General features: G+C 44.1%; 1 protein-coding gene across 6 annotated transcripts in view; it reads right to left on the bottom strand.

Moving 5' to 3' along the window:
• MYO9A (myosin IXA) overlaps positions 1 to 26,552 on the bottom strand; it is a 1,236,948-nt gene that overhangs the window by 833,361 nt on the left and 377,035 nt on the right. For 4 of the 6 annotated variants that reach the window (XM_085643964.1, XM_085643968.1, XM_085643966.1 and 1 more), the window contains exon 6: positions 22,982 to 23,038. The exons of the other annotated variants lie outside the window; for them this stretch is intronic. In XM_085643964.1, the coding sequence (XP_085500090.1) occupies positions 22,982 to 23,038 (57 nt within the window). The remainder of the gene's footprint in view (positions 1 to 22,981; positions 23,039 to 26,552) is intronic. 6 annotated transcript variants of the gene reach the window in all.

Below are 26,552 nucleotides of genomic sequence, written 5' to 3'. Positions count from 1 at the left end.
TACGATGCCAGCACACTCCACGCTCTCAACCCCAGACGGACCCACACCTGCTTCAAGTCCGCCCCAAAACGCACACACGGTCCCTTCACCTGCCGGATCTGCAGCTACACCAGCCTCAGAACCGACGAACCACCTGCCAAAAAAGACCTCAACCACCTCCAATGCATACTTCTGAACACCCGCTCAGCACGCAAATACGCCGTCGAGCTCTGGGACCTGCTCGACACAACATCCCCAGACGTCGCCTTCCTGACAGAGACGTGGATGAACGACTCCTCCGCACCAGACCTCGCCATAGCCATCACAGACAGCTACAAGATCACCCGCAGAGACCGCACCAACGGAGTCGGCGGAGGAATCGCCATCGTCCACAAGAACAGCATCAGGGTCTCGACTAGCACCGCGGACTCCCTCAGCACCGCCGAACACATGCATTTCCAGATCCACACAGACCCTAACTCCACCCTCAGAGGCACCCTCGTCTACCGACCCCCCGGACCTCGCCCCCAGTTCAGCGACTCCATCACCGACTTCATTAGCACGCACGCCCTGACCTCAACCGACTACATCCTCCTCGGAGACCTGAACTTTCACCTTGAGAACAACAACGATAGCAACACCACAACCCTGATCGATAACCTCGCCAACCTCGGATTGAGACAACTCGTCACCACGCCCGCCCACTCCACCGGCCACACGCTCGACCCCATCTTCTCCTCAAGCCCGCACGTCTTCTTCAACCACACCACCGAACTCCTCTGGGCCGACCACCGCTGCATCCACTTCACCTTCCAGAAACCCACCACCGCACCCAACAGATCCCCTGCCGCGGCTGGAGCAAAATCACTGAAGATCAACTTCATGCAAACCTCGCTCTCAGCCCACCCACCGTACACTCCAACACCGACGACGCTGCCCACAGCCTCAGACGCTGGATCGAGGACTGCGCCAACACCCTCACCCCGCTGAAGAAACCCCCCTACAGAGACTCCAGCAAGAGGGCCAGAACTCCTAGCCTCCAAGCAAGCCTGCCGGAAGCTAGAGAAGAAACGGCACAATGAACAGACCCCGGAGAGCCTCGCAGCACACAAGGGCGCCATCCGCAACCATCACCACCTCATCAAGGCTGCCAAGAGGACCTCCTTCAAGGACTGCCTCGACAACAACGCACATGACAGCAAGGAGCTCTTCAACATCGTGAAGGAAATCTCCAACCCCAGCTGCAACACCAACTACATCCCGCCGTCAAAAGCCCTGTGCGACTCCCTCACCACCTTCTTCCACCGCAAGATAGCAGACATCCACGACAGCTTCAACACCCAGAGAGCCCCAACAGACAGCAACACAACAGACTCTCCTCACATCATCGACTACGACCCACTGCTAGCCTGGGCCAGCGTCCGCATCGATGACACCATCAAGACCATGAGCACAATCCACTCCGGCTCCCCGTCAGACCCATTCCCGCACCACCTCTTCAAGAAAGCTAGCAGCTCCATCTCACCCCACCTGCGCAACGTCATCAACCTCTTCCTCGAGACCGCGACCTTCCTAGAGAGCTGGAAACACGCCGAGATCAACGCTCTACTCAAAAAACCCAAGGCAGACCCAAGAGACCTCAAGAACTTCCGGCCCATCTCTCTGCTCCCGTTCCCGGCCAAAGTCATCGAGAAAATCGTCAATAAACAGCTAAACCGATACCTCGAAGAAAACAGAATCCTGGACCCTTCTCAGTCATTGTTCCGCAGCAACCACAGCACCGAGACCGCCCTCATCGCCACCACCGACGACATAAGGACCTTGCTGGACAACGGTGAGACCGCAGCACTCATCCTCCTAGACCTCTCCGCCGCCTTCGGCACCGCCTGCCACCGCACACTACGCGCACGCCGCCACGCCGCAGCGATCCATGACAAGGCTCTGGAATGGACCACATCCTTCCTCTCAGGCAGAACCCAGAGCGTTCGCCTCCCCCCATTCCGATCCGAAGCCTCTGAGATCATCTGCGGCGTACCCCAGGGCTCCTCCCTCAGCCCGACACTGTTCAACATCTACATGACCCCGCTTGCACACGTCGCCCGACAGCACGACCTCAACATAATCTCCTACGCCGACGACACTCAACTGATCCTCTCACCAAGGACCCCATCACTGCCAAAGCCAACCTCCACGAAGGAATGAAGGCCGTCGCCGACTGGATGAGGGCCATCCGCCTGAAGCTGAACTCGGACAAGACTGAGGTCCTTATCCTCGGCTCCAACCCTTCAGCCTGGGACGACTCCTGGTGGCCGACGGCACTGGGGACAGCCCCGACACCCACAGACCACACACGCAACCTGGGAATCATCTTAGACTCAACGCTCTCAATGACCAAGCAAGTCAACGCCGTCTCCTACTCCTGCTTCAACACCCTCAGCATGATCCGCAAGATCTACAAATGGATCCCAACAGATACAAGAAAGACAGTCACCCAGGCCCTCGTCAGCAGCAGACTCGACTACGGAAACGCCCTCTACGCGGGAGCCCCAACCAAGCTCAAACTACTGCAACGCATCCAGAACGCCTCGGCACAACTGATCCTCGACGTACCACGCCATAGCCACATCACCCCTCACCTGAGAAACCTGCACTGGCTCCCCGTCAACAAGAGGATATCCTTCAAGCTCCTCATCCACGCACACAAGGCACTCCACAAGACCGGCCCTGCCTACCTCAACAGTCGTCTCTCCTTCTACATCCCCAACCGCCAGCTACGCTCCGCCGACCTCTCACTAGCCACCGTTCCGCGCATCTGAAGAACTACCACCGGTGAGAGATCCTTCTCCCACCTCGCCTGCCAAAACATGGAACACCCTCCCACTAAGCCTACAACAGACCCAAGACCTGCTGACCTTCAGGAGAACACTCAAGACCTGGCTTTTTCGATCAGGAGCAGCCCCCCCCCAGGGCCTTGAGACCCTCGCGGGTATGTAGTGCGCTTTACAAATGATCGATTGGTTGATTGATTGATTAGACCAATCTACTCTACAGATCTTGTGAAATAATTTCTTGGGAGCATGAATGTCTTCCTACAGAGTTTATGGAGAATGAGGGAAAGTAGGCTCTGCAACTACTGCGGTTTCCGAAGGAGGTATATCCACTATTCAAGAACCTCGAATGGCATCTTGTAGGACAGGCAATATGAAGTCATCCTCAGGTGCTGGAATCAGAATAATGACCTCATCTAAAACCTCAGAGTTGTGGGAGATGGAGCTAGCATTCTGATCATTTTCTAGATCTTGAGTCTTAACAACGTTAGTGAGCATCGCCTTAACTTTGGCATAAGACAACACTAATTGATGGTGCGTACATCTGTTGAAGAAGACCTCAATGTCGACCCAGAGTATTCCAATCTCCTCTGCTTTATGATATCGGGGTGATGAGGTGTTGAGAGTGCCAACGCAAACAGCGAGTGGCAGTGACCAGGAGATTTTTGTGGTCAGACCTGGTATTTTCTTGGGTGGTGGAAGAATGTGGTTCTGCTGCACAGCACAAGTGACCTAGCCTTGACACAGCGCAAGTGACCTATCTGCAATTGCAAATTTCCCGTCCTGGAATTGACTTGAATCAACAATCTATCATTCAGGCTCTTCTTGCATTAACAATTACCATATTCCTTGATACCATTAGAGCACCACTCTGTGCTTGTCTTTTTTGGACACCTTTCCATCACAGGATGGGCACCTGTCTAAAAGGACAGGCAATGTAAGAGAGAAATGACAGCAGAAAACATCTCAACACAACAGTATGAATACTAATCCTACCTACTGAAAAGAGTTTAAAACCCTTTTCTTTTGACAGTGAGCAAATGGGGAAAAAATGAAAAATATTCTTCAGTGAAGGAGGAGTTGTCAGGATGGAGTCTCAGCAAACAGAAGAACACGTGGCACCTCGGACTCCCTACTGGGTTTGATTACAGATGCCAGAGTTCTGAAAGTGACCAGACAAATTTTATACAGTTTTCCACATCAAGTGAGACTGCTCAATTTCCTGCTTTCAAATCAGTGCTACAGTGATGTTTGAATGCAAATGTATATATAAATACCATTGATTAATTTTATTTAAATATGATATTGAAATTGCCTTTTTCCTGTTAGAAAACAATGTAAAGTGTCTTGCTGGATATAGCACCTACACAAATAAATGTGAAAGACATACCTGTGATAGGGAATATTACTTTCTATGCCTTCTCAGCCTCAATGAGTTTTGCAAAATTTTAATAGATCCCAGGACTAATGTGTACAATTCTCTAAGTATACCTACAATCTTTGCCATATCTTGTTGTTCAAAAAGATTCAAACTGACATAATTCCGGATGACTTACGGTTTAGACAGTGAACCCAAGGTATATGCTTAGTGATGGTTCTACCCCATCAGAATATCCAATACGCCTGGTTTAACAGCAAATATTTGTATGTCCTCATACTACCCAATTTACTATTTTCAAGTACATTGTTACTCTTTGGGAAGTCATTATGCCCATTTGAACAAGTCACATAACAAAGAAGTAGGGGGATACCTGGGAACCTGGGTGAGTAAATATAGTACAGAACAATGGTTCCTGGTTGGGGGTCACAAGCAGAGACCTCCAAGGCAAAGGAATTCAAGAACCGAATCAATCAGTATGAATTAAATAATTTAATTCAATATATCAAGATACAATGCAGGTGCTCCAATTATGATGCAGTGAAAGTGTAGAGTGGCATCAGTGAAGAAAGTGTGTGTTGGTGCTGTACAAAAATTATATATATATATATATATATATATATATATATATATATATATACACACACACACACATACAATTAATATGTACATGGATATTCAGGGGCTGATAGAATAGATTAATCTTTCTAAGACTCCAAATAAGAGTACATAGTAGTTATCCTAATCAATTCTATCAGTACAATGGTATGTTGTTCAATGTATCGACCTTGTTAAACACAATTTGTCATGGTCATCATCAGGACAAAAAGACAATGGTAGCAAACCTGTGATGAAACGAATGAATCAAAGGAAAGTTAAAGAATCACCGGGATAGAGAGCTCTTGATTTGCAAACAGCACCTTCTGACGATCAGTGCCACAGGCTTTTACGATCCTGGGCTATTTCTCCCTGTGAAATCTGGCATTTAGTTTTTACTCTATAAAGTAAAAACACAGGACTTCAGGTACCCGAATTCAAGCAATGAATCGAGTAAGGCGATTTCTTCATTACAACAGTTTACATTTTCAGTGGCTTTTCACGTGTGCCACGCATGGGGCACATAATTTCAGAGGCTGGGCATAAAGAAATATCACACTTATGCATAATGAAGACAGCTTGTAAACTGTACACTGTGTTGTGTGTACACTGTGTTGGAGTTCGAGGGACAGTCATTTACTGATGTGGGAGAGCTGTAAACAAAGGAACTTCTATATAATTCAAACCTACTAATAGCCGAAAAAAACAGGCCTTTTTTTTTTAGTCAGTCAATGAAAGAGGCTGGACCTTCTACGGGCCAGGTGCCAATGAGAGAAAGGTCTGAGCGGAAATGGGTGTGGGGAGCCTGCTAGACAAAAGTTACATTTACTATCTGTACACCAGATGTAATATGGGTACACAGCTAAACAGTGATCAGATGTTATCATAAAAATTAGATGGAAAAAATATATATGAGAACCTTGTGACCGCAGGAGCTGGCACAGCAGGAGATGGTGCAGGGATAAACCTTTCATCTACCGGAATTAAACAACAGACCTATGTTGATACGAACTAGAGGCAAAGATTCGGAGCAATCTGATGTCTTGAGTTTTTATTGCCATATGCGCAGTGGTTCGAGAGGAGCAGGGGAAGAATGTGAATAACACAAGACCTGCCAATAAACACAAGCAATGATTGTGCATGGTGAAAGCTCCATCTATAGTCAATTGCTATTACACTGTGGACAAAGCATGCTGGGTGACCTTTTAAAATATTCAGCAGTACAACAGAGAACATCAAAACAACAGTGAAGTCTGTGTACACAAACATAAAAAATAGGCTCGAAATGATGCAAAATGTTCTGACATCCATAGCATCAAAGATTAATTTGTGTGCTTATTTCACACATACGGGGGAAGTGAAAAAATACCCTAAACAAGCATGCTTTTGAGTTTTAAAAGATAAGCATAGGGTATCCATCTTTAAATCCTGATAAGACTGTCCAGCTGGCCCACAAGTCAGCTTAGTGAGGTGGTCTGCCAAACAACAATACTGCTAGGGTTAGAACCATGAATCAATAAACAGTCACAACCAACAAACTGCTTTTATTAGTTTATAGCAGAGGTGAAAATGTGGCCAGTGGGGGTAGTCATAGGTTAGAACATGCAGTTAGACTGTAAACCATGCAGAGGCTTGTGTAGTCCAATTCATGCACACGCCACAGTAAAATTTGTTTGTATGATGTTGGTATCAACGCAGTGGAAACATGGTACAAACTAGTCTTTCAGACTTCATCTTAATAATTCATTTACTTTTCAATGTGAAGGATAATGCATAACACTGAACCTATGTTAAAAAGGCCATTTCTTTTTTAGAAACGCACAAGAACAAATTGGCAGACTACAAGCTTAAAGTGAAAGGGACTGCACCCCTACATGTAAAAAAAAACAAAGCAGACACCTCTGGAAAGACTCACATTAACACAATGGACACATATGTGTACAGTGGCCAGATGCATTCTATCAGTATAAGATGTCAAGAAAAAAGGCCAAATTCATAGAAAAACTGTCAGCAAGAAATTAGGCACTACATCATGATATCGGACAACCTCTAGAATGACACCAGATATCAAACCTTCAATTAATTACCTGATACAGCCACCTTAAATGTATATTTCTGGAGAAACTCATGCTTGAAGAAGTCAATATTCTACTTTTGTAGATTCAATATATAAAAGTCTGATAAAACTGAGGACAAGAGCGGTTTATATAAACTGATGTGCTCTTTTTTCCACCCTTTGGAGAGCAGGAACACTAATCACAGGAATGAAACTGAAAAGTAGAAAGACGCATTGCGGTTAGCCAGAATCATGCTCAATCTAAGGAAATTTCCCTTACAACTGCCACTCCTTGGTGGACCGCTAACATCAGGGAACTTTACAAGTGAAATTCCTTTTAGAAGAGATTATAGAACCTCTTTAGGAGACGGAATATAATCTCAGGAAATACCCTCGCTTCATGCCTCAACAGAGGTCAAATAAGAATTCAGAGTAGGATCTGTTTAGCACAATCCCATCACTTAAATCTGTGACAGAATACATAGCACTCAAATCAGTAGACAGTAAATAGCAATCGTAGAGAAAAATCTCCAGACTACTATTTCTGCTCACTTACTGCGTGGATGACAATAAGTTCTATTTCGTCTGCATATAACTATAGGTTGAATACACGTTGTTGAAACCCGTTCAGATTTTAAGATTATGAAGAAATAAGAAAATCCATGTAATGTTTTAAAGTTTTTGCTTTAAAAACTCAGACAGATCCTAAAGGTAACTTAGTTCTAAGAGGAGGTGGAAAAAAAGCCAAGGTGAGAAAACACAACACAGTAAGCAAAATAAATCTTATTGAGGCGTAGCATTTATGAAATGCACCCTTCATAACTGTAAAATGATGTCTGTCCATAACCAGAGTTTCACATAAACGGAAGCCTCATTCTTGATTAATACATTGAGAATGCAGTGACGGTATCACAATCATACACCACCCTAATATCCGGCCTTTGATTTCATATTAATGAAGGCATAAAGCACTCACTGCATCATGAAACGGAATACAAAACTTCTCGTTTGCGGCTACTATAGGACACCAAAACCAACTTAAGAAAAGCGTTGAGAATGAAAAGAATTGGTAATTTAGATTTATGTAAAGACAGTGCTTCTCATGAATGAGGCACATGCCTAAAATAATTTTGACATTGCTAGTGAAAGCTAAGCCCATCTTTAGGAATCTCCACTGAAATTTTTAGTAACAACCTATAGCTCTAGAAAGATAGCTGCATTAAGCTGCCCTGCACATGCAAGCCTGAAGAACAAGACACTTTCCCAAATGGATTTGCCACCATCAGATATGTACAGTGTCCTGTGCTGTAGTACATAATGAAAACCTCTAACCATGGTTCATGTAGACAGCAAGCTAAAAAAATAAAGTTGAGATGACAAGATCTATCCACCTATGAATGGAGCGCAAGAATAATGAAATAGAGTTGGGAAGCAATGAAGACAGATCTGTACATCATCAGAGACAGCTATATGGGCACCTAAAGAAATGTTTCCATAAACAAACATTGATTTAGTTCAGGGAAATAAGTCATGGTATGTGTGAGGCTGTCCAAATTCTAGATATGACGCTTAATATTATTCACATACTGCAAATGTCAATCAAATAAAAACCCAATAAACTTGTTTTATTAAAAAAATAATGAACTGACTTAAAGCATAGCTACAAGAATTAACAATTGGAAATTACACTTAATCGATTGAACCCTTTTTAGGTCTTCTATTGTTTTATATAACCACAAGTTTATCCACTTAACATGCAAGAAATTACGTTCTTACCTGCAACTCAAGTTCTCCAGTGCTGGTATCTTTTATATAGTCACTTGCTCAAATCATTCCTCGTCACCAGGCTTGAAATTCCTGGTAACTTTAAATAATAGTAAACAGTGCTAGACTGGCCACGGGCCTCAACAATAGTGTCTGTTTAGTAGCAAATCCACCACCTAAGCTCTTCTACTCTCCCTGGAGGCCACCATAGTGTAGGTTTCATAACACAAAGTGTGAGTGGAGAACAAGATAAATGAGCCTCCGACCGGGGAGGAGGAAAGGTCGCATTTGAACACATGAAAGATACCAATGCTGGAGAACTGGATCTTTCATACATCACATCCTTAAATCAGAATAGTAAGCAGTACATATGTTATGTTATGTTTTGGTATGTTAATTAGTCTTCTAACGCGCACAGCTACTCTAAGGAGTGTCCCGGCGCGAGCCTAGAGAAACTGAAGGCATAACCAAACTTAAACAAAAAGATGAGTTTTTAGCAGTTTTTTAAAAACCATCTTCAACAATGCGAAGTGCCAGCGGTAGAGCATTCCAAGCCTGGGCTGCCAAAACAGCAAGGGAACCACCTCCTAGCCTCTGCCGACAAAAACGGGGAACCCTTGCCAAGCGTAGGGCGACGAGCGCAGCAGTCATCCTGGAACATAAAAGGAGAACCGTTTCTGCAGATAGATTGGCCGAAGGGCACGATGGGCAATGGTGATAGATTTGAACTTCACCCGAACCGCCATTGGAAGCCAATGCAGAGAACGAAGGTAACTTCGCACGCTACTTAAGGGAATCTATCCCAAAAGGCGAGCCGCCGCGTTTTGCACCACTTGAAGTTTATTAAGGGAATATGCCGGAATCCCCACATACAACGCGTTGGCATAATCCAGGAGGGAGAGAATGAGCGCACGAACCACTGACTCTTTCGCCGCCTGAGGCAGGAGTGGGAGGAATCTTCTCAACATTTTTAGGAGGCCAAAACAGCACCCTGAAAGTCTCTTTACTTGAGTTACAAAAGAGAGATAATCCTCGAACCACACTCCTAATTTCTTAGCAAAACAGCTGCTAGACGATGGTGGCGGAAACTCACATGGCCATATCATATCTCTAAAACCAGGAGTAATTACCGAACAAAAGTATCTCGGACTTATCTTCGTGGCATTTTAATTGGGCGTTCGCCAGCCACTTAAAAACAGAAAACAGGCAAAATTGAACAGACGTCACGTCTTCCTCATTTTTATTCCAGGTAAAAAGTAACTGGGTGTCGTCGGCATATGCAATCATCTTAGCCCCCAAATCCTCCGCCAGTTTGACTAGAGGAGTAAGATAGATGTTAAACAAAAGGGGGCTAAGGGATGATCCCTGTGGCACCCCAGTGGTAACCGGCCGAAAAGAAGATGCTGCTGGTGGAAGCCAAACTTGCTGAACCCGGCCCTCCAAAAAGGACTAAATCCAACCCAAGGCCAAACCTGAGACACCAATCTCCGCGAGTCGGTCAAGCAATAGAGAATGAGGAACTGTATCAAATGCAGCCGACAGGTCGAGCAGCACTAAGGCTGCTCTCCCGCCGGCATCAAGGCATTCTCGAATAGCCTCAGACACCTCTACCAGCGCCTCTTCGGTACTGCAAGAGGACCGGAAGCCCGACAGAGCTGGGTGCAAAATATCCGCTCTCTCCACAAACTCAGTCAGCTGTCTATTCACTACCTTCTCACAGACCTTGGCAAGGCTAGGCAGAAGGGAAATGGGCCTATGATTCCCAGGAAACAAGGGATTGAGGGCAGGTTTTTTTCAATAAAGGAAGAATTGTAGCCTGCTTCCAATCACTAGGGACACGAGCTTCCAACAAAGAAAGGTTAATAATACTGTTCACCTCAGAATTGACAGTCTCCACTACTGCCGCCAATAATCTTGCGGGACAAGGGTCGGCAGATGAGCCAGATTTCAGTCCCTTAAAAATGTTCAAGGTACTAGACAAGTCAACCGGGGGAAAATTCACCAGCGAGTGCCTAGGAGGGGTAAGATCAGAGGCATATCAAGTATAACAAAGCAGAAAGCAGGCTCACTTTGACTGAAATATGTTACGGAGGATGGCCTGTCGCACTGCTGGTTTGACTAGTACATTCATATCCAGGCAGTAGTGCTTCGCGAAAGTGTGCCTGCTTCTCCAGATAGCCACACAAGATTACCTACAAAGGCAAATCAGCGTAGAGTGCTGCAGTATTTGCCATGCTCCATGGAATGCACCCTCAATCTTCCCTGGAGTAGAAGCTTCACCTTGTTGTAGCAAACGGTGATGCTGGTTAACAGCCAACGCTCTCTTCCCTGGTTGGACAGGGATCGGTCTATCCCTGGATAGCCAAAGGACATAAACAGGTGGTCAGAAGAGCAAATGTCTTTTGTCTTGTCGCCGTAAGACTATGTACCTGTATGAGTCCAATGACCTAAAGTTTTGGATTTGGGAAAAAGGAACACACAATGACAGGCTCATTTAGGTGAAATTCAGTAGAGGCTTGCAGTATGAATTTGGATGACTCGGTCCTTCGTAAAATGGATAAAGGGCTCTTTCACCATTAATGCTTGCATCTATCCCACTCTGTGTGCCAACCTAAATGCCAAGGGAAGTGCTGTTTTTTAGGAAATTAATTTTAGATATGCTCTGTGGATCCATCCATAATTTTTATTTTTCGTACAGTGTGATGTTCTAAGTGAGACGGGCATGGCCAGACATTTGTGCTGTGCACACTGTGCTACTGGAGCCAACTATAATGGACTGATGAGCCCTAATAAGGGTAAACCCAGAAACCAGTCTTGGGAAGCCTGAGTCCTGGTTCAGAGAGGACCTGACATTGCAGTTCGTGCTAGACTGTTCCCAGTGGAGCAAGGTCAGGATAGAATTGCATATAGTTGGGTTCAAACGAGGAGGTGGCATGGTGTGTGAAATAAAGGACTGGGATGCAGCACCGAGTAATTACTAATAGCTGAGATTAATTCAAGCATTCTATCCATCACTTTTTTGTACTCTTCAACGTACACCTCATCCAGGCATCACTCCGGAGTGTCACACTGGTGCCAAATCCTCCCCTCCTCCCCCCAAAAGCAACATGTAGTATTAAACCCACAACAAACCATGATTTTTTCCACAACGCACTCATCCTGAGTGGATTGTGTAAGGGAGGGGCGCAAGTGAAAAGTTTCCTCAGATGGGACCTGAGCAACAGAATCCCAAAGTACATGAGTATAGAGGGCCAACGGGCAGATGGTGTTGATGGACCTATATGCCAGGCTGGTGGAGGAGAACATGCGTTTTCCAAAGGTTTCAAGGCACTTGAGGATTGTAGGGAAGTTAGTGGGGTTGACCTTGCTCGTAGATGCCTACAGCACAAACTTTCCAGAGTCGGATGTTGCATTAAGAAAGCCAGATCATGATCAGTTATACAACTGTTGGAGGAGCAAGATGGCGCTAAAGTGGGCGCTTTCCATGCAGCCGCCACGCCATGCCAGACATCAACAATCAACTGCTCTTACCTGACTGTGATGCTGGTTCTCAGATCGTGCAGAGTGAAGTGTTGAATGCCGTGCAGGAGGTCGTTTGAAGTTCAAGCGGCGGTCCGTTCTACTTCTTGGTTCACAGGAGCTGTGCCAGAAACCACAGGCTGCCTTGCAGTGTGTGTTTCCTGATTGGAACGCCTCGGGAGCCAGATACCTGTTTGCCGGCCCGTCTGGTTTCTGCTATGTTAGAAGCAGCGTCTCAGCTTAACATCAGGCAAATGTCGACCCGGGGAGCGCTAAAGTGAAAGCAGCTCTGGCCAGCATGGCTCAAGGAGACGCCGAGAGGACAGATACTCTTCCCAAAGGTAAACGGGAAACTGGTGGTCTGAAAAAGACGGCAGGGAGACTCGGGGGCAGAGGAAGTATGAAGGAGGGTGCTGGTGCAGATTTTGGTCTCCTGCCCTCAATAACTAAACATTTCCCCGCAATTAAGGTGCCACCTCCCCTGACTGCCTTCACAACAGCGACTTTGGCAGACGGGAGCTCAGTGCAACCGGCGATCCTCAGAAGGCTGCCTGTATCACTGGTCAATCTGGGGGAGCTGAAACAGCTGAGGTCCAACTCAGCAGCCAGGATAGCTCCAAGAATTTAAATAAAGACAGACTCTTCCTCAGTGCTCTCTTTGGAAGTGAATAGCTTTAACGTTGAGTCTAGGCTGGCGACTGCGACCGCCTGTGGCTCTTCTGATTCTGTCCCTGCGCTAGTGGCCGGCTTTGCGGAGGTAGGCTTGGAAGACAAACTCGGGACCCAGGCTCCCCAGACTCCCGAACTTATTGGAGAGCATTTCTATTCAGTCTCTGATGGTTCTTTAACAGAGGATGGCACGATTAGCTCAAGTATTAACAGTTCCTCTAATAATAAGGAGTCTGACCCCTCCTTTGACACTGGAACTGTTCAGCGGCAGAAAAAAACCGTGCAATAAGGCTAAAAGACGCAGCAAGCTCAGATGGGATTATTCAGACTCTCAATTGCTTTTTCCTCTGGGTGATTAAACAGCCAAAGTTGTACATTGTGAGAGTGCTGAATCAGTTCCAGCATGCATGGCAGAACACTCTTTAACCTCTATATTGACTTCAATAAAACAATTCCAAGACGAGGTTCGCTCCGATAGCCGCCTTGCCAAAGGGGCGGCCAAAAACACTGCAAGGAGGAATGCAGAAGCTAAGTAAGATCTGTTCTGACATTTGGGATTGTGTTGCTGTGGTTGAATGCCGTACAGAAAATCTGGAAGTTGAAGTAAATACCCTAAAAGAACAGGGCTCTTCCCAAGCTGCATGTTTGAACGATGTAATGTCAGAGTTGGAAGAACAGGAACATCGAAATAATCTTCACCTTTGGGGATTCCTGAAGGGGTAGAGGGGGATTACCCAAGGTGGTATATCGTTAAGCTTTTACAAGACACCTTTCTGGATTAAGCAAACTGGAACTGGGACCATGAGGTCCAGAGGGCACACCGTTTCCCTTTCAATCGAAAACTACGAAGGGATGGCAGTAGCTTCAGCGAAGAAAAACCCAGGGCCTTTTTGGTTTTTTGGGGGAATTTTCTCCTTAGACAATTGGTCTACGACCAAGCTCGCCCGAATTCCCAGAAGGGGTCTAATGGAGTGCTGTATTTTTGCAAAGCCTGACTTTTGTCACGTTACAGCAGGGCGGAGGTGTTGTCTTCGCCAGCTTATAGTTCCTTTCCAACAGCAAGGTCCTCAGGTGTTCTTAATGAACCCAGCAAGACAAAGTGATATTTAATGGGTCTTCTCAGATCTTTCTGTCAGAGATTAAAGCTGGGGAATTTTTGAAACAAATCAAAGGGAAGAATGGGCTGAATTAAGCTGTATTGCTTTCTCTCTCTTCTGATCAAGGCTAATTTCTCAAACTCCTCTGTCGTTCTGTTAACTGTAGCCTTTAATGCCGTAGCCACTGTTTGTTACGTGGGAGCAATGATGCAAGGGAACGAGCAGGCTTGCTCAATTAGGGAAGGGCACTATCGGATGGGGTCAAGCTATCTCTTTTTTCTTCTCTTTTCTCTTTTTTTTATTTTTTTGTACAAGCTTGGCAGTCAATCCCGGCATGGTCTGCTAGCGGGGGTTCACATGAAGATGACCATCACTCGGGGTTACCCGCATTTTGCTCTTTTTTTTTTAGGAGGGTGGGATGGGGAGACAATCGTACGGCGGTGGGAGGAATGATGATGTTTCTTATTTTAAAGGTTGTGGCCTATCTGAAACTAGTCTTTGGGGGCATGGTGCAGAGGGGAGGGCAAACAAGGGAAGTTGAAATGGAAAGGGGGGAAAAAAAGAAAAGAAAAAGGGGGATACATAAGAAAAAAAGCACATTGATAAAAGGAAAGAAACTTTCTAGATTTAACTGTTCACAAGAGAAAAATGATTTTCATGCCAAGAATGGTATAGTTATTAATGTTGGGTTAAAGGGGTGTTTTGTTTTTTCTTTCAACGTCAATTTATTGGGAACGCGAATGATGTTTAGTCGAGTTCAATTGGCCCAGACTTTGATACGAATATGATGAGCAATCTTAGAATAGTTTCTGTAAACATCTGCGGCCTGAATGTTGCTATGAAGAGACAAAAGGTAGCACAGGGGCTACGTTTGTTGGAAGCCGACATTGTCTCCAAGAATAGCATATTGAGGGAGCGCAGAGACATCTGTTCAATTCGCTGAGGTATAGAGTCATTGGGGGAACTTCCCAAGGCGAACATGTGAAAGAAGTACGGACTAAAAATCTTCAGAGTAAAATCTGAATCCTTATGGAGATGGGTTATATCTGAATGCTGCTTACCCCTCAAATCTGCTTTTACTATATGCTCCATTTATGGGAACAATTTGGACGATCCGGGGGTAATAAACTGGCTCACAGGAGAACTTGCTCACCGGCCACTTCCAATTATTGTCTGTGGCAATCTTAACATCAATCTGCCCAGTAATTGGAGGGCGAGGGGACAGAGTTCGGAAACCCAAAGTATACCAAGCTATATTAAATTAATGCATACTCGTGGACTTGATGATGCATGGGCCAATTTAAAACCTAACCAAGAGGGTTTCACCTATTTTTCAGCCCCTCATCTATCTCTTGGAAGGCTGGTTTATTTTCTGATCTCTTCCTCTCTGTCTCGCGATTGTTCTATTGACACTGCTCCGCGATTTATGTCGGACCACATACTAAACATCGGGGGGCTGGGTTCTAGAGGAGAAATTTCGAACTGGAGCTTTGAAAAGGCGCTGCTGTATGACGAAGGATATAGATCATACATGCAGGGCTGGATTCAAGAGTTCCTTGAGTTTAATATTGGGACGGCTTCAACAACGATGGTGTGGGACACCCTAAAAGCAGGTATCCGCGGAGAGACGCTGCGGTTTTCCATTAGGAAAAACAAGAAAGAGAAGATGCAGGTCTTAAACTTGCAAGATAAAATGAAAAAAGCAGAGGAGAAAATAATAAAGGCAGTTCAGCTGGGGGCTGAAATTGAAGTTGCACAGATGGAGGTAGTAGCGGTCAAGGCTGAAATTGGGTCTATTTTTTCAGAAAGAACTGCCGCAAAATGGGCGTCGGCCCACAAGAAAGTATATGATTGTAGCGAACTCCTAGGCCACCAGCTGGCCATTAAGACCAGACAACATGTTTCCATCAACGCAATACTTTCGATTCAAACTGCCACTGGAGAGACGACTTAAGATTCAGAGGGCATTCCGAGAGTTCTACAACAACCTCTATACTGAAGAGAATACTTGGTCCTCAGACCTGAGAGATAGGGAGATCTCCAAATATCTTAACGATATATCATTGTCTCAACTTAGCGCAGAAGATCATATTCAGCACTGAAAGGTATGCCGGATGGTAAAGCTGCTGGCGTTCACTGTATCCCAGTCGAGTTTTATACAAAAAATTCCCCTCAAATAAAATAACTCTTTACAGATCTGGTAATTTACATCTTTAACTGAGCCTCCCCACCCGTATCTTGGTCTACAGCGAAGATTGTGATCTTTCCGAAAAAGGATAAGCCACCAGTAGAGATGGGTTCATATGGGTCTATCACTATTATTAATTGTGATTCCAAGGTATATTCCAAAATGTTTGCATCTAGATTATCCTCTAGAATTGAGCCACTTGTCTCGAAGTGGCGGCATGGGTTCATCCCTAGAAAGAGTTCAGTAGAACACATCCGGCGGACCATCACCCTATTTAACGCTGCTCAAGTGTCTGGAGACCCGATTTCATTAATCTTACTTGATGCTGAAAAAGCATTTGAACGGGTCTCCTGGCAATATCTTTGGGGTGTTATGAGGCGGATGCGTTTTGGACCCAAGGCAATTCAAGCTATTCAAGCTGTTTACCTAAATCCCACAACCAGAATTTCGATAAATGGAAAATTGACAGCCAATTAGAATATCACGTGGGACGAGGCACGGCTGTCCTTGCTCTTCGCCATCTATATTAGTCCCTTTGTTAAGAAAATAGAAATCAATCATGATATTCTGGCTGTGAATTGGTTTGGCGCAGAAACCAAGATCATGGCCTATGACTATGATCTAGCTGTGGTGACTCCTGACCCGGAATCGGCTATTAAAGCTCTGTAACAGGAGGCTCAAGAGTTTGTGAAAGTATCCGGCTATGCTCTTAACAGGGAAAAAACGCAGATTATCCTAAATGAAGGAATTAATTGGGAGGACAGTAGGGTTGTACACAAAGCCGAATATTTGGGGTTTACCATCGTCGCTGATATCGATTCTATTATAAAAGAAAATCTGACCCCGCTGGCGGCGGAAACAAGGAGGGCACTTAGCCGGATTAATAACCTGTACTTGACCACAGTAGGGTGTAGCAATGTTTTGAAAATGATATTGTTTGTTAAACTGCTCTATTTCTTTAGGGCTATCCCTCTAAAGTTTAACAAACTAATGCTTCAAAAATTTGAGCAACTCTTTTCCCAATACATTTGGGCCTACTTTCAGCCGAGGATGGCTTTTAAGCTGTTTTCTCTTCCTCGGGACAGAGGGGGATGGGCGCTCCCCAATTTAAGACTGTATTATTGGGCCACGGTACTATAATATTGCACGGAACTGCTACATGAACATCCAGATATGGCCTCCTCGGGAGTCCCGTCTCCCTTTACTCTATTACTTGAGGAAGAGGCTCGCGGGTGTCTTTGGTGACAACTTGAATTTGGCTACTATAAGCGGGTCAGATTCAAGACCCTAATGAGTGCATAAAGGGTATTTTCTAATGTACGCAGACTCTTCGGACTAGGTAGATTACATTTCTACTCTCCCATTAGCAATAATTCTAATTTACCAGCTATTTTTAGGAAAACATACCTCCAAAATAGGTATAAGGCAGAAATCTCAAAGCTTGGAGACCAACTTACTTCTGAAGGAGTTTGGCCGTTTAGTGACCTAGATCACAATTTAATCTGAGTGAGAGCCAGGCTTTTAACTATATCGCTATAAAGGATTTCCTGTCTCGTAAGGCTGGTGGGATGGCGGGGTTTGCAAAAATAGACCTTGTTGATAAGCTATGGGGCCCCGTTCTACCTCGTATTGGGTATATCTATTCAGAACTGAATAGCCGAATGTCTGACGATTTGGCCAAAATAGACAACAAATGGCAACAGAAAGTGTCCCTTGTAATACGTTTCGTCTCGCTCTAAGCTTTGCTCAGAGCGATTTGTTGTCAGCCAAGCTACAGGCACAATTTTATAAGACTGGTTTCTTTCTATATATCACACCCAGCAGAATTGCTAAATGGGGAACAGGTAAAGAAACGCTCTGCACTAGATGCTCGAAGTTTAGTGCAGATTCAGTTCACATGTTCGCTACCTGTTTGAAACTAGAACCACTACTTGATAAAATACAACAATTTCTAAGTAGGATTTTATTGTAAGACATCCAGATAACCCCAGCTATTATTTTGCTAGGAGTACAAGATGCGTTTAATAGAAAGAACGGGTAACACTAATATTTGTAGCCATGACTATACTTAGGATCTGTATAGCCTCTTCTTGGATAGACCCAAACCCCCCTTTGTTTTCTCAATGGTTAGCCCGATTGGTAGCGACCTGCAATTTGGAAAAGGCCATCTATGCCAAGAAAGGCACTCGGGCAAGGAAAAAAGAATTAGTTATTTGGGAACCATTAAGGACGTGGCTTAGTCGGAAAAATACCTAAGGTTTTCTTTAATATGTAATGTATGTTGAAATGGTAGGTTTTTTTGTGTAATATCTCAACTTTACCCGGGAATGGTTGTCTATTAATTTTTCTCTTTTCTCTGCTGTTTCTTCAATTGGCACTATCTCTGCAAAGTTTGCACAAGGACTGTATAAAATTGCCACGTATCTGTTATATTAAGTCAACTCTTGGCTGAATCAGTATTTATACCTATGGACTCAAGCTCATTCAATGCTAGTGATTATTGTACAAAGGAAATAGCTTTTTTATTTTTTCACACTGCTGGTAAAATCTATTGCATTTATCTTGGAGGTGTGGGGTGGGGGGTTGGAGGGGTCCGGGACAGTAATGAATTTCTCAATATTGAATTTAATCTTTGTAGTGCATATTTTAATTTTTTTTAATTAAAAAAAAAAAAAATAGCCAGATCATCTGGGGCAGCGTAGTGGCTCCTCACTAATTGCCTGTTTACTGGGGGTGCGGATCATGGCTTTACCCATGTCCCAAGAAGGGTGTCTGTGAGGGTCTCTTTGAAATGTAGTAGAGTCTCAGTATTAATTTGTACCGGTTGAAGGACTTCCATGGTAAACTTGTTTTTCACTTCCATAGTGGGCAACTGGAGGCCAAGAACATCTGTCACCCTCTGCATCACTACTGCAAAGGAGGCACTTTCTTCAGTAGCCAATTCTGATAAGTATCTGTCACAGACATTTGCTTGAGACAGTCCCTACACGGTTTGAACACTATAATTTTAGGGGGTCACATTTCCCTTACACACTGGTATTTAAAGAAACTTTTGTAGGGAAACAGTCTTGTGAAGAGATTGAGGGATAGCTCCGGATCCACATCTGGTGTCATGGAAAGCAAGAAATGTCAGGGGTTCTGGGGAAGATTTTCAAGATCCAGTTTCAAGCCAGGGGAATATTCAAAAGGTGAGGATTCAACAATTAGAAGCATCCATCAGAAACAGAGCGATGCAGGTGGCCATAGAAGCCAGCCTTTGCCTCTTCCCCTGATGCCAGCATGACAAGCCCGTCTTCCAGTACAGCTACACTTAAAGAACCTGCCTTCCGGAAACGGCTGAAATCAGTGCTAGGCAGTTGGTAAATATGCATGCAGCTGCATTGATGCCAAATATAAATGCCTTGAATTGGCAGTGCTGCCATGTCACTTAAAAGCGAAGGTATCTCCAGTGCTTCCAGTGTATGGGGATGTGGAAATATGCATCCTCAAGATACATGGATGTTAGACAATCACTTCTCTGAAACATAAGGAGGACATCTCAGAGCATTTCAGGGACTTGTTCAGTTACCTGAGGTCTAGAATAGGTCTCCACTGTCCTGTTTTCTTTATCACAAAGGATCTAGAATTATTCCCGATTTATCTGTGATTTCAGGACCGTCTCTATCGCTCCTTTGAGAAGGAGGCAAATTTCCTGTTGCAGCTCAAGTGAAAGTGGAGTTCTTTCCTGGATGGACAGAGAGGTGGTCTCTGTAGAGATTGAAATGTATGATTTAAGTGTACAATTTGCTGCACCCATCATCATATGTTGTGGACTCCTATGTGAGGTAAAAAGAGGGAAATTCTAATTCTCCCCATCCGTTAATATGGGATTGCTAGGGGGCAGCCACGAGGATTCAAGCTCTTTCGCCCAAAAGATCTGCCATGTTTTTGTTTTCAGTTTCTCTTGGGTGCATAGCCATAGTCACATTTGGGTTGCCTCGGGAGATGGAGCCAGCCTTGAACTTTGTACTGATTGAAGCATCCCAAATAGGCCTAGGTCCTCAGTGAGTCACGAAAAGTTGTAAGCCAGAATGAAAATACTGGAGAGCACCAAGAGATTTTGTTGTATCCATATCAGGTTTAATATTCTGCAAGGCATAAACATGCTTTCCAAACAGGGTCCATCAATCTGTTTATCCAGTATTTGTGATTGGACTTCCAGGAAAAAAGCTGTCGATCCCGTAAGACCATCGCAGCATCAATGATTGCTGTGATGATGTTGCACCCTCTTTGATGGCTTTAGCTCTGCTAAGGTATGAAGTCGATTAACAGCGAGAATTCATACCATATCTGGCGATCATAACGGGCCAAAACTGCCAAGGCATTTGCCGCCTTGATTGATGTTGCCACCAGGGAACCAACTCTATGGCCCAAATTAACTATGTGCCTGCCTTCTCCAGCAGGGGGTTCAGACGATGGTTTGAATGGGTTCTCTTATCTACGTCGAGCCACATGCATGATAACAAGTCCTGATTTGGAATGGTCTGTAAACAGGCACCAAGTCTGGGGCCATGTGCTTCTTTTCTAAATGTGCACCACCACTGAAACTCTGGTTGCTGTTTTCATCTATTTTAGGAGTTCTAACCAAATAAGGTCCAGTACAGCCATAGCCTAAATAGCTTTACAGGTTGCTCCTTGAAATCCTAGAGGAAGCACTGCTGCTCCACTGAGGTCATGTGAAGACTGCATTTTTTTAGCAGCTTCTTCCATCAACGGATGCAAACTGGCTAAGTCGTCCAGAGGCGAGTAAAGTTGGATTGTTGTTCATCTCCTTCTTTTGATATGATATAATCATCCCACTCCCCATTACCTACATTGTTGTCGTTCGCCCTCTCCCTGCAATTGAGAATACAAATAACTGACGACTCCTCGTCTTCCTGATTTTTAGGAGTTGGTGGGATCAGTGGTTGAGTGACCACCCTTGGAGGCTGGACTCTTGGACGTGCACTTGGTGGGCAAGTGGTGGAGGAGGCGTTGGTAATGAATGTGCTGGGGGTGTGAATACAGGTTGTCCAGAAGGCTGCTATCTGTAAAAGGTGTCCATCATCTGCTGTAAAGAGGATACAACTGAAGCAGGCACTTGCATGACCTCAGGGACTGTATAGCAATGTCGAGGTGCATAGGATTTAGGAGGGCCATCAGTTGCAAAGGTCTGAGGCTAATAGTCATACTCCTGGTAAGGATCCTCATTTTCCAAGGGGACTCCCTCAACCCAAAAATACATAATGCCCATCCAACTGCTTAGGGCTATAGACAATCTCAAAGGTGTCCTAGTCGCCGAAATCCTCTTCCAATTGAGAATCAGGAAAGTTTGGTGTCACCTTTATGGGTAAAAAAGTGACTGGTAAAGAAAAGACAGTCATTGGCATATTGTAAACTAGGTCATTGTCTTTAATCATGAAGGAAGGGTCACCCAAGGCCTGGTTGTTGACAAAGGTCTGACCATCGATGGGGGGGTGGGGGTCATAATCGACGATGTCTTCATAGACATCAACGACGCTTGTCTCATGGGGAGTGTCATCAATGACTTTTTTAATTCACAAAAGTCAATAATGACATGGAAGTCACCGCCAGAGATAGGATTGGAGTCAGCACATCAGAGGAGCTGGATTTTCGTGCCGGTTTTTGCATCAGGCTGGTGTTCATCCTGTCTGTGGTATTTTTTGAAAAATCTCCAATCTTTTTCTGTGAGGCGGTGGCTTCAGGCACATTAGCATGCAAGTCCAACTCCGAAAACTCTATGTTTTTGTGCCATCGTCAGTAGTAGTGCTTGGTGGAGCACTTTTCACAGAGTCATCCCAAAACGATAGGGCATCCCCCTTAGAAGAAGGGCATTTCTTCCTTTAAAGTACATGGGCACCTCCTCTCTCTATCCTCAAGGGTCTTTGAAGTAAAGGTTTTACAAATCTTGCAGTGTGAAGCCTTGTGTGCTGGAGTAAGGCAATACATGCATTGATTGTGTGAGTCATCAGTGGAGATCTTTTAAAGACCGCAGGTAGAGCAGGATTTGAAAAAAGATTTTTTTCTCTGTCAGTCATGATGACAGCTGGTGATAGAGGAAAGGTCTGCTTGGTCCAAACTCCTTGGTCCCAAAAAATTTAAATGTCCCAAAAAATCACCCCAAAACGAACTTAAACTTCACTGAAAAGTGAAGATGGGGCTTGCCAAGCTACAGGGCAGACCTGAAAAGTATCCGGATAATGTCAGTGAAAGGCTAGAGCAGAGCTCGTCTCAGGGACTACCTCACACACTATGTGTGGTAGAAATCTGCGCTTTGGTGTCCTCTAGGGGGAACAGGAGAGTTGATCACTTCCACCTTACTGCCCGAAGTTCTGATTATTTCAAATGAGGTTTATGTGCTACTAAACAAACACCGTTTACTGTTATCTAAAGGTATTGAGCATTCCTATCCTGTCAACGAGGAATGATTAAAGGATGTAAATATATGAAAGATTCAATGCTGGAGAAGTATTCCTCTCTATCCATTGAACGGCTACAGACGATATGATAGTATGCAACAATTCACAACCAGCAACTGATCTTAACAGGAAGACAACTAACTTGTGGTCTTTGGCAAACCCAGCTGTCACAAGTTTGTTTTACCACTGTGAAAACCGTAGGGCCCCATAGACCAAGAAAATAAATTTCAGATTAATTAAAGCCATTCTTGAGGGGACTCCACTACAAGCAGGAATCCTCTGTATGCTCAAGTACCATCTCCCTGCCACCTGAGCCCATAATAACATTTTCAGCTTTATCAGAATTTCAAAGAACAATGCTCATCGATACTTTTTTGATACAGGCTGAAAAGCAACTTGACCCCCTCCATGCAAAACACGAAATTCTGACATCTTGAGGTTTACTAACCAGCTCCGAATCAGAGTAATAATCATCCCAGCTCTGTCTGTGTGGCCTCATTGTCATCTGTAAGCAAGGCAGATGGAGTTAGGCAGCAAGTAAGTTAGGCACAATTTGCATTGAATATTGAAGCACACACAATAACTACAACACAATTCACAAATTCACACAAATGATGTGCTGTCTGTTAATGCAGGCTTAACTATGTAACAATGTGGAGGCAACTCTACATCCTACAAATAAGGGCATGTGCCAGGGGCATAACAGGGCAATGTATGTGGATGTCATTAGTGTCGTATATGCCATCAGACGATTGGAAGGTAATTGTTCATCATAAGGAAACATAACTTGCCTTTAATTCTACTTTTGCATCTTGTGTATTTTGTTTGAATTCCTAAACAGTGTATGATCCCCACCAATGTGCAGAATTGTGTAAAACTTAAATGTAGTAACTTATTTACACTGGAAGTGATTCTGTGAACATACATGCCTGTGACAAGGCAACAATCTGTCTTAATTTGGTTTATATATCTCATTTAAAATTACTAATTAATATTCGAAGATATATCTCCATATCTTATTTAACCTTACCAATGATTATTACAAAATAAATTGTGTTATACTACTTCTAAATTCTTATCCAAAGGAAAAATAAAACAGCAAATGGTGCACATAGACTTTACACTTCACATGGAGAGTTTTGATGGTGTTCCATTAAATATTCCAGGAGCCTTTCTGTCCCTGGATGCCATACAAGGTCAGTTAACCACAACCAAGATCACAGATAAGTAACATTTCACTTTTTATCATGAGGTAAGCAGGATAGATCAGCACGGGTCGGTTAGACACAACCAGGATCACACTAAAGTAGCATTTCACTCTCCATCATGAGATTTTCTTTGAAATTCTGAAACAGGAAAGATTAGCAAGGTAATTCCAAAGACTGGAGGAGATAAAAGCAGTTAAGGACTGTCAGCATTACATTTAAGCAAGAATTTCGTGAAATAAGGCTTAATCTAGAAGAGTGCCAGCTCTGGCATGAGAGTCAATGCAATAATGAAAGGCAAAGGAATACAATGGCGTCCAGGTAACTGTTTAACTTATCCTTAAGACAGGAACTTCAGATTGAGAGCAGCTGTGCATGTATTGCGTTACAGAATTATCCATGGGTTTGCCCAGAAGGAGCCTATTAGCAATCTGGTAGCATCCTATTGATCTATCAATGGACTGCTTTGAGGATGTGAAACCAGTTCAGACAGCTTGGAAATTTCAGAAGAGGTCGATCAGCCAATCAGCAATGGAAGGATATACAAAAATACCTCCAACATGTCAGATAGAATTGCTGCCACTATTTCTGCCTCAGATGAAAAGTTTAGGGTCTGATTTCAAGCCAAATTGGTGGGACCTTCAGACACATACCTTAAAGCAGAAACAAATTCTAAGCTTATGACTGGCCTGTGAAAATAGACTTCTTCTACGCCTATGCAGCTATTACCTCCACTTGTTGAAATAAGGGTAGAATTGCTGCAGCACCGATATCCTTGGGTATTTTTTTGTCATTTTGGGGTCCAGTAGCTGGAAGAGAATCCTTTGCTGGTTGGAAACTCTCCGGAGTGATTAATTTTTAACCAAGCTTGAACTTCTTGTATTAGTGTAGAAATGTAGGTCTTCAAACTCGGAGTAGGATTTTGGTTGGAAAAACTCTTGATCTGAACTTTCAACCATTTCATACGATAATTAACACTCATTTGTCTTTACTTATACTCTTCCTTGCAGAAAGGAGACAATGCTATGCTTCTTCTTAGAGAGGTGCTAAACGGTGGAAGCAAAGGGTAAGAGTCTTTCACAGGCTATTGCTGGCCTTTCCACAGAGCAGATTATGATTGCAGACCTCCTCTGCCTCCGGTAAGCTGATATTTATAATGAAATTCACCAACGATGGTAGGGATTGGCCTGCATTTTTCAATAGTTTTTATGACCTCTTTGTTGATCACTCCAGTACATGACCAAATGTACTCTTGGAAATGCATTTCTCTTTTCAAGGCCATCTCCACATCTTCATCCACTGGTTCTCCTCATCAAGCATTTTAACATATAAAAAGAAGAACCTAAAAAGGGATAACTCTTATCTTTTGTTTAGAGTTCATGCTGAGCATAATTAATCGAAAATCAATTTGGAGGGAGAAAGAAGGGCTTAGATCCACTCAGCTTCCTTATCTCAATATCAAAAAATCAGTTGTAGAGTGGATCACTGGTCCTGGAAAACCAGGGTATTGCATGGTTAGTACTTGGTACTATTTAAGAAACCCTCATTCACGTTTAGTTAGGGATCGAGATTAGCGGTATATCTTGATTCTCCGCTAGATGTGGTATTCAACGTGATCGCATAATCATTGGGTTAATCCAATGCTTCCTCCACCCGGAGGCTTTTACCACTGGTAATCACAGTAGTGATCGTGAATCAAAAAGAGTGAAGTGATTGTGATAAAGAAAAAGGTGTTTAAAAATCTCGTAAAGCCAGTAGATTTCTTTATTGGTACTGGATTCGGGATAAGTTTAAAAAGAGTATTCTAGTTGTGCACGTATCCGACTTATTATGGTCAAGTGCACTTATTAAAAACTGTGTCCAAAAAAGGTCGACATGTTTCAGCCCTCGTCAGCCCCTAGGGGTCAAGCGGGCTTTCTTCAGGACCTGGTGCAAAACAGAGTAGCCCAAACTACGGGCACCCTTGTGGATGTGCAGGAAACTTTTTCCTTCTTGGATGCACATACAATCTGGTCTCCTTCGTTACAGGCCACAATGTCTTCACCGGGTCCTAGGAGGCAGAGTCAGCACTGGTCACAGACCGACGCCAAAGAGAGCGTGAAGCGACCCCCCTAGAGTACCCGTTGTGGCCTGTAACGAAGGAGACCAGATTGTATGTGCATCCAAGAAGGAAAAAGTTTCCTGCACATCCACAAGGGTGCCCGTAGTTTGGGCTACTCTGTTTTGCACCAGGTCCTGAAGAAAGCCCGCTTGACCCCTAGGGGCTGACGAGGGCTGAAACATGTCGACCTTTTTTGGACACAGTTTTTAATAAGTGCACTTGACCATAATAAGTCGGATACGTGCACAACTAGAATACTCTTTTTAAACTTATCCCGAATCCAGTACCAATAAAGAAATCTACTGGCTTTACGAGATTTTTAAACACCTTTTTCTTTATCACAATCACTTCACTCTTTTTGATTCACGATCACTACTGTGATTACCAGTGGTAAAAGCCTCCGGGTGGAGGAAGCATTGGATTAACCCAATGATTATGCGATCACGTTGAATACCACATCTAGCGGAGAATCAAGATATACCGCTAATGTCGATCCCTAACTAAACGTGAATGAGGGTTTCTTAAATAGTACCAAGTACTAACCATGCAATACCCTGGTTTTCCAGGACCAGTGATCCACTCTACAACTGATTTTTTCATAATTAATCGAAGCCATGAAACCTGTCTCATTACTATGCCGTAACAGAAACTGCTATCAGCTTCATCAACTGAGTGTTCCTATTATATGCACTGATGACTTAATAGCATCTTTT

Source organism: Triturus cristatus, chromosome 3_1 (assembly GCF_964204655.1).
Source record: "Triturus cristatus chromosome 3_1, aTriCri1.1, whole genome shotgun sequence".
Lineage (NCBI taxonomy): Eukaryota > Metazoa > Chordata > Amphibia > Caudata > Salamandridae > Triturus > Triturus cristatus.
Note: the sequence above shows the minus strand (reverse complement) of the source record. Positions and strands in the feature narration are given on the sequence as shown.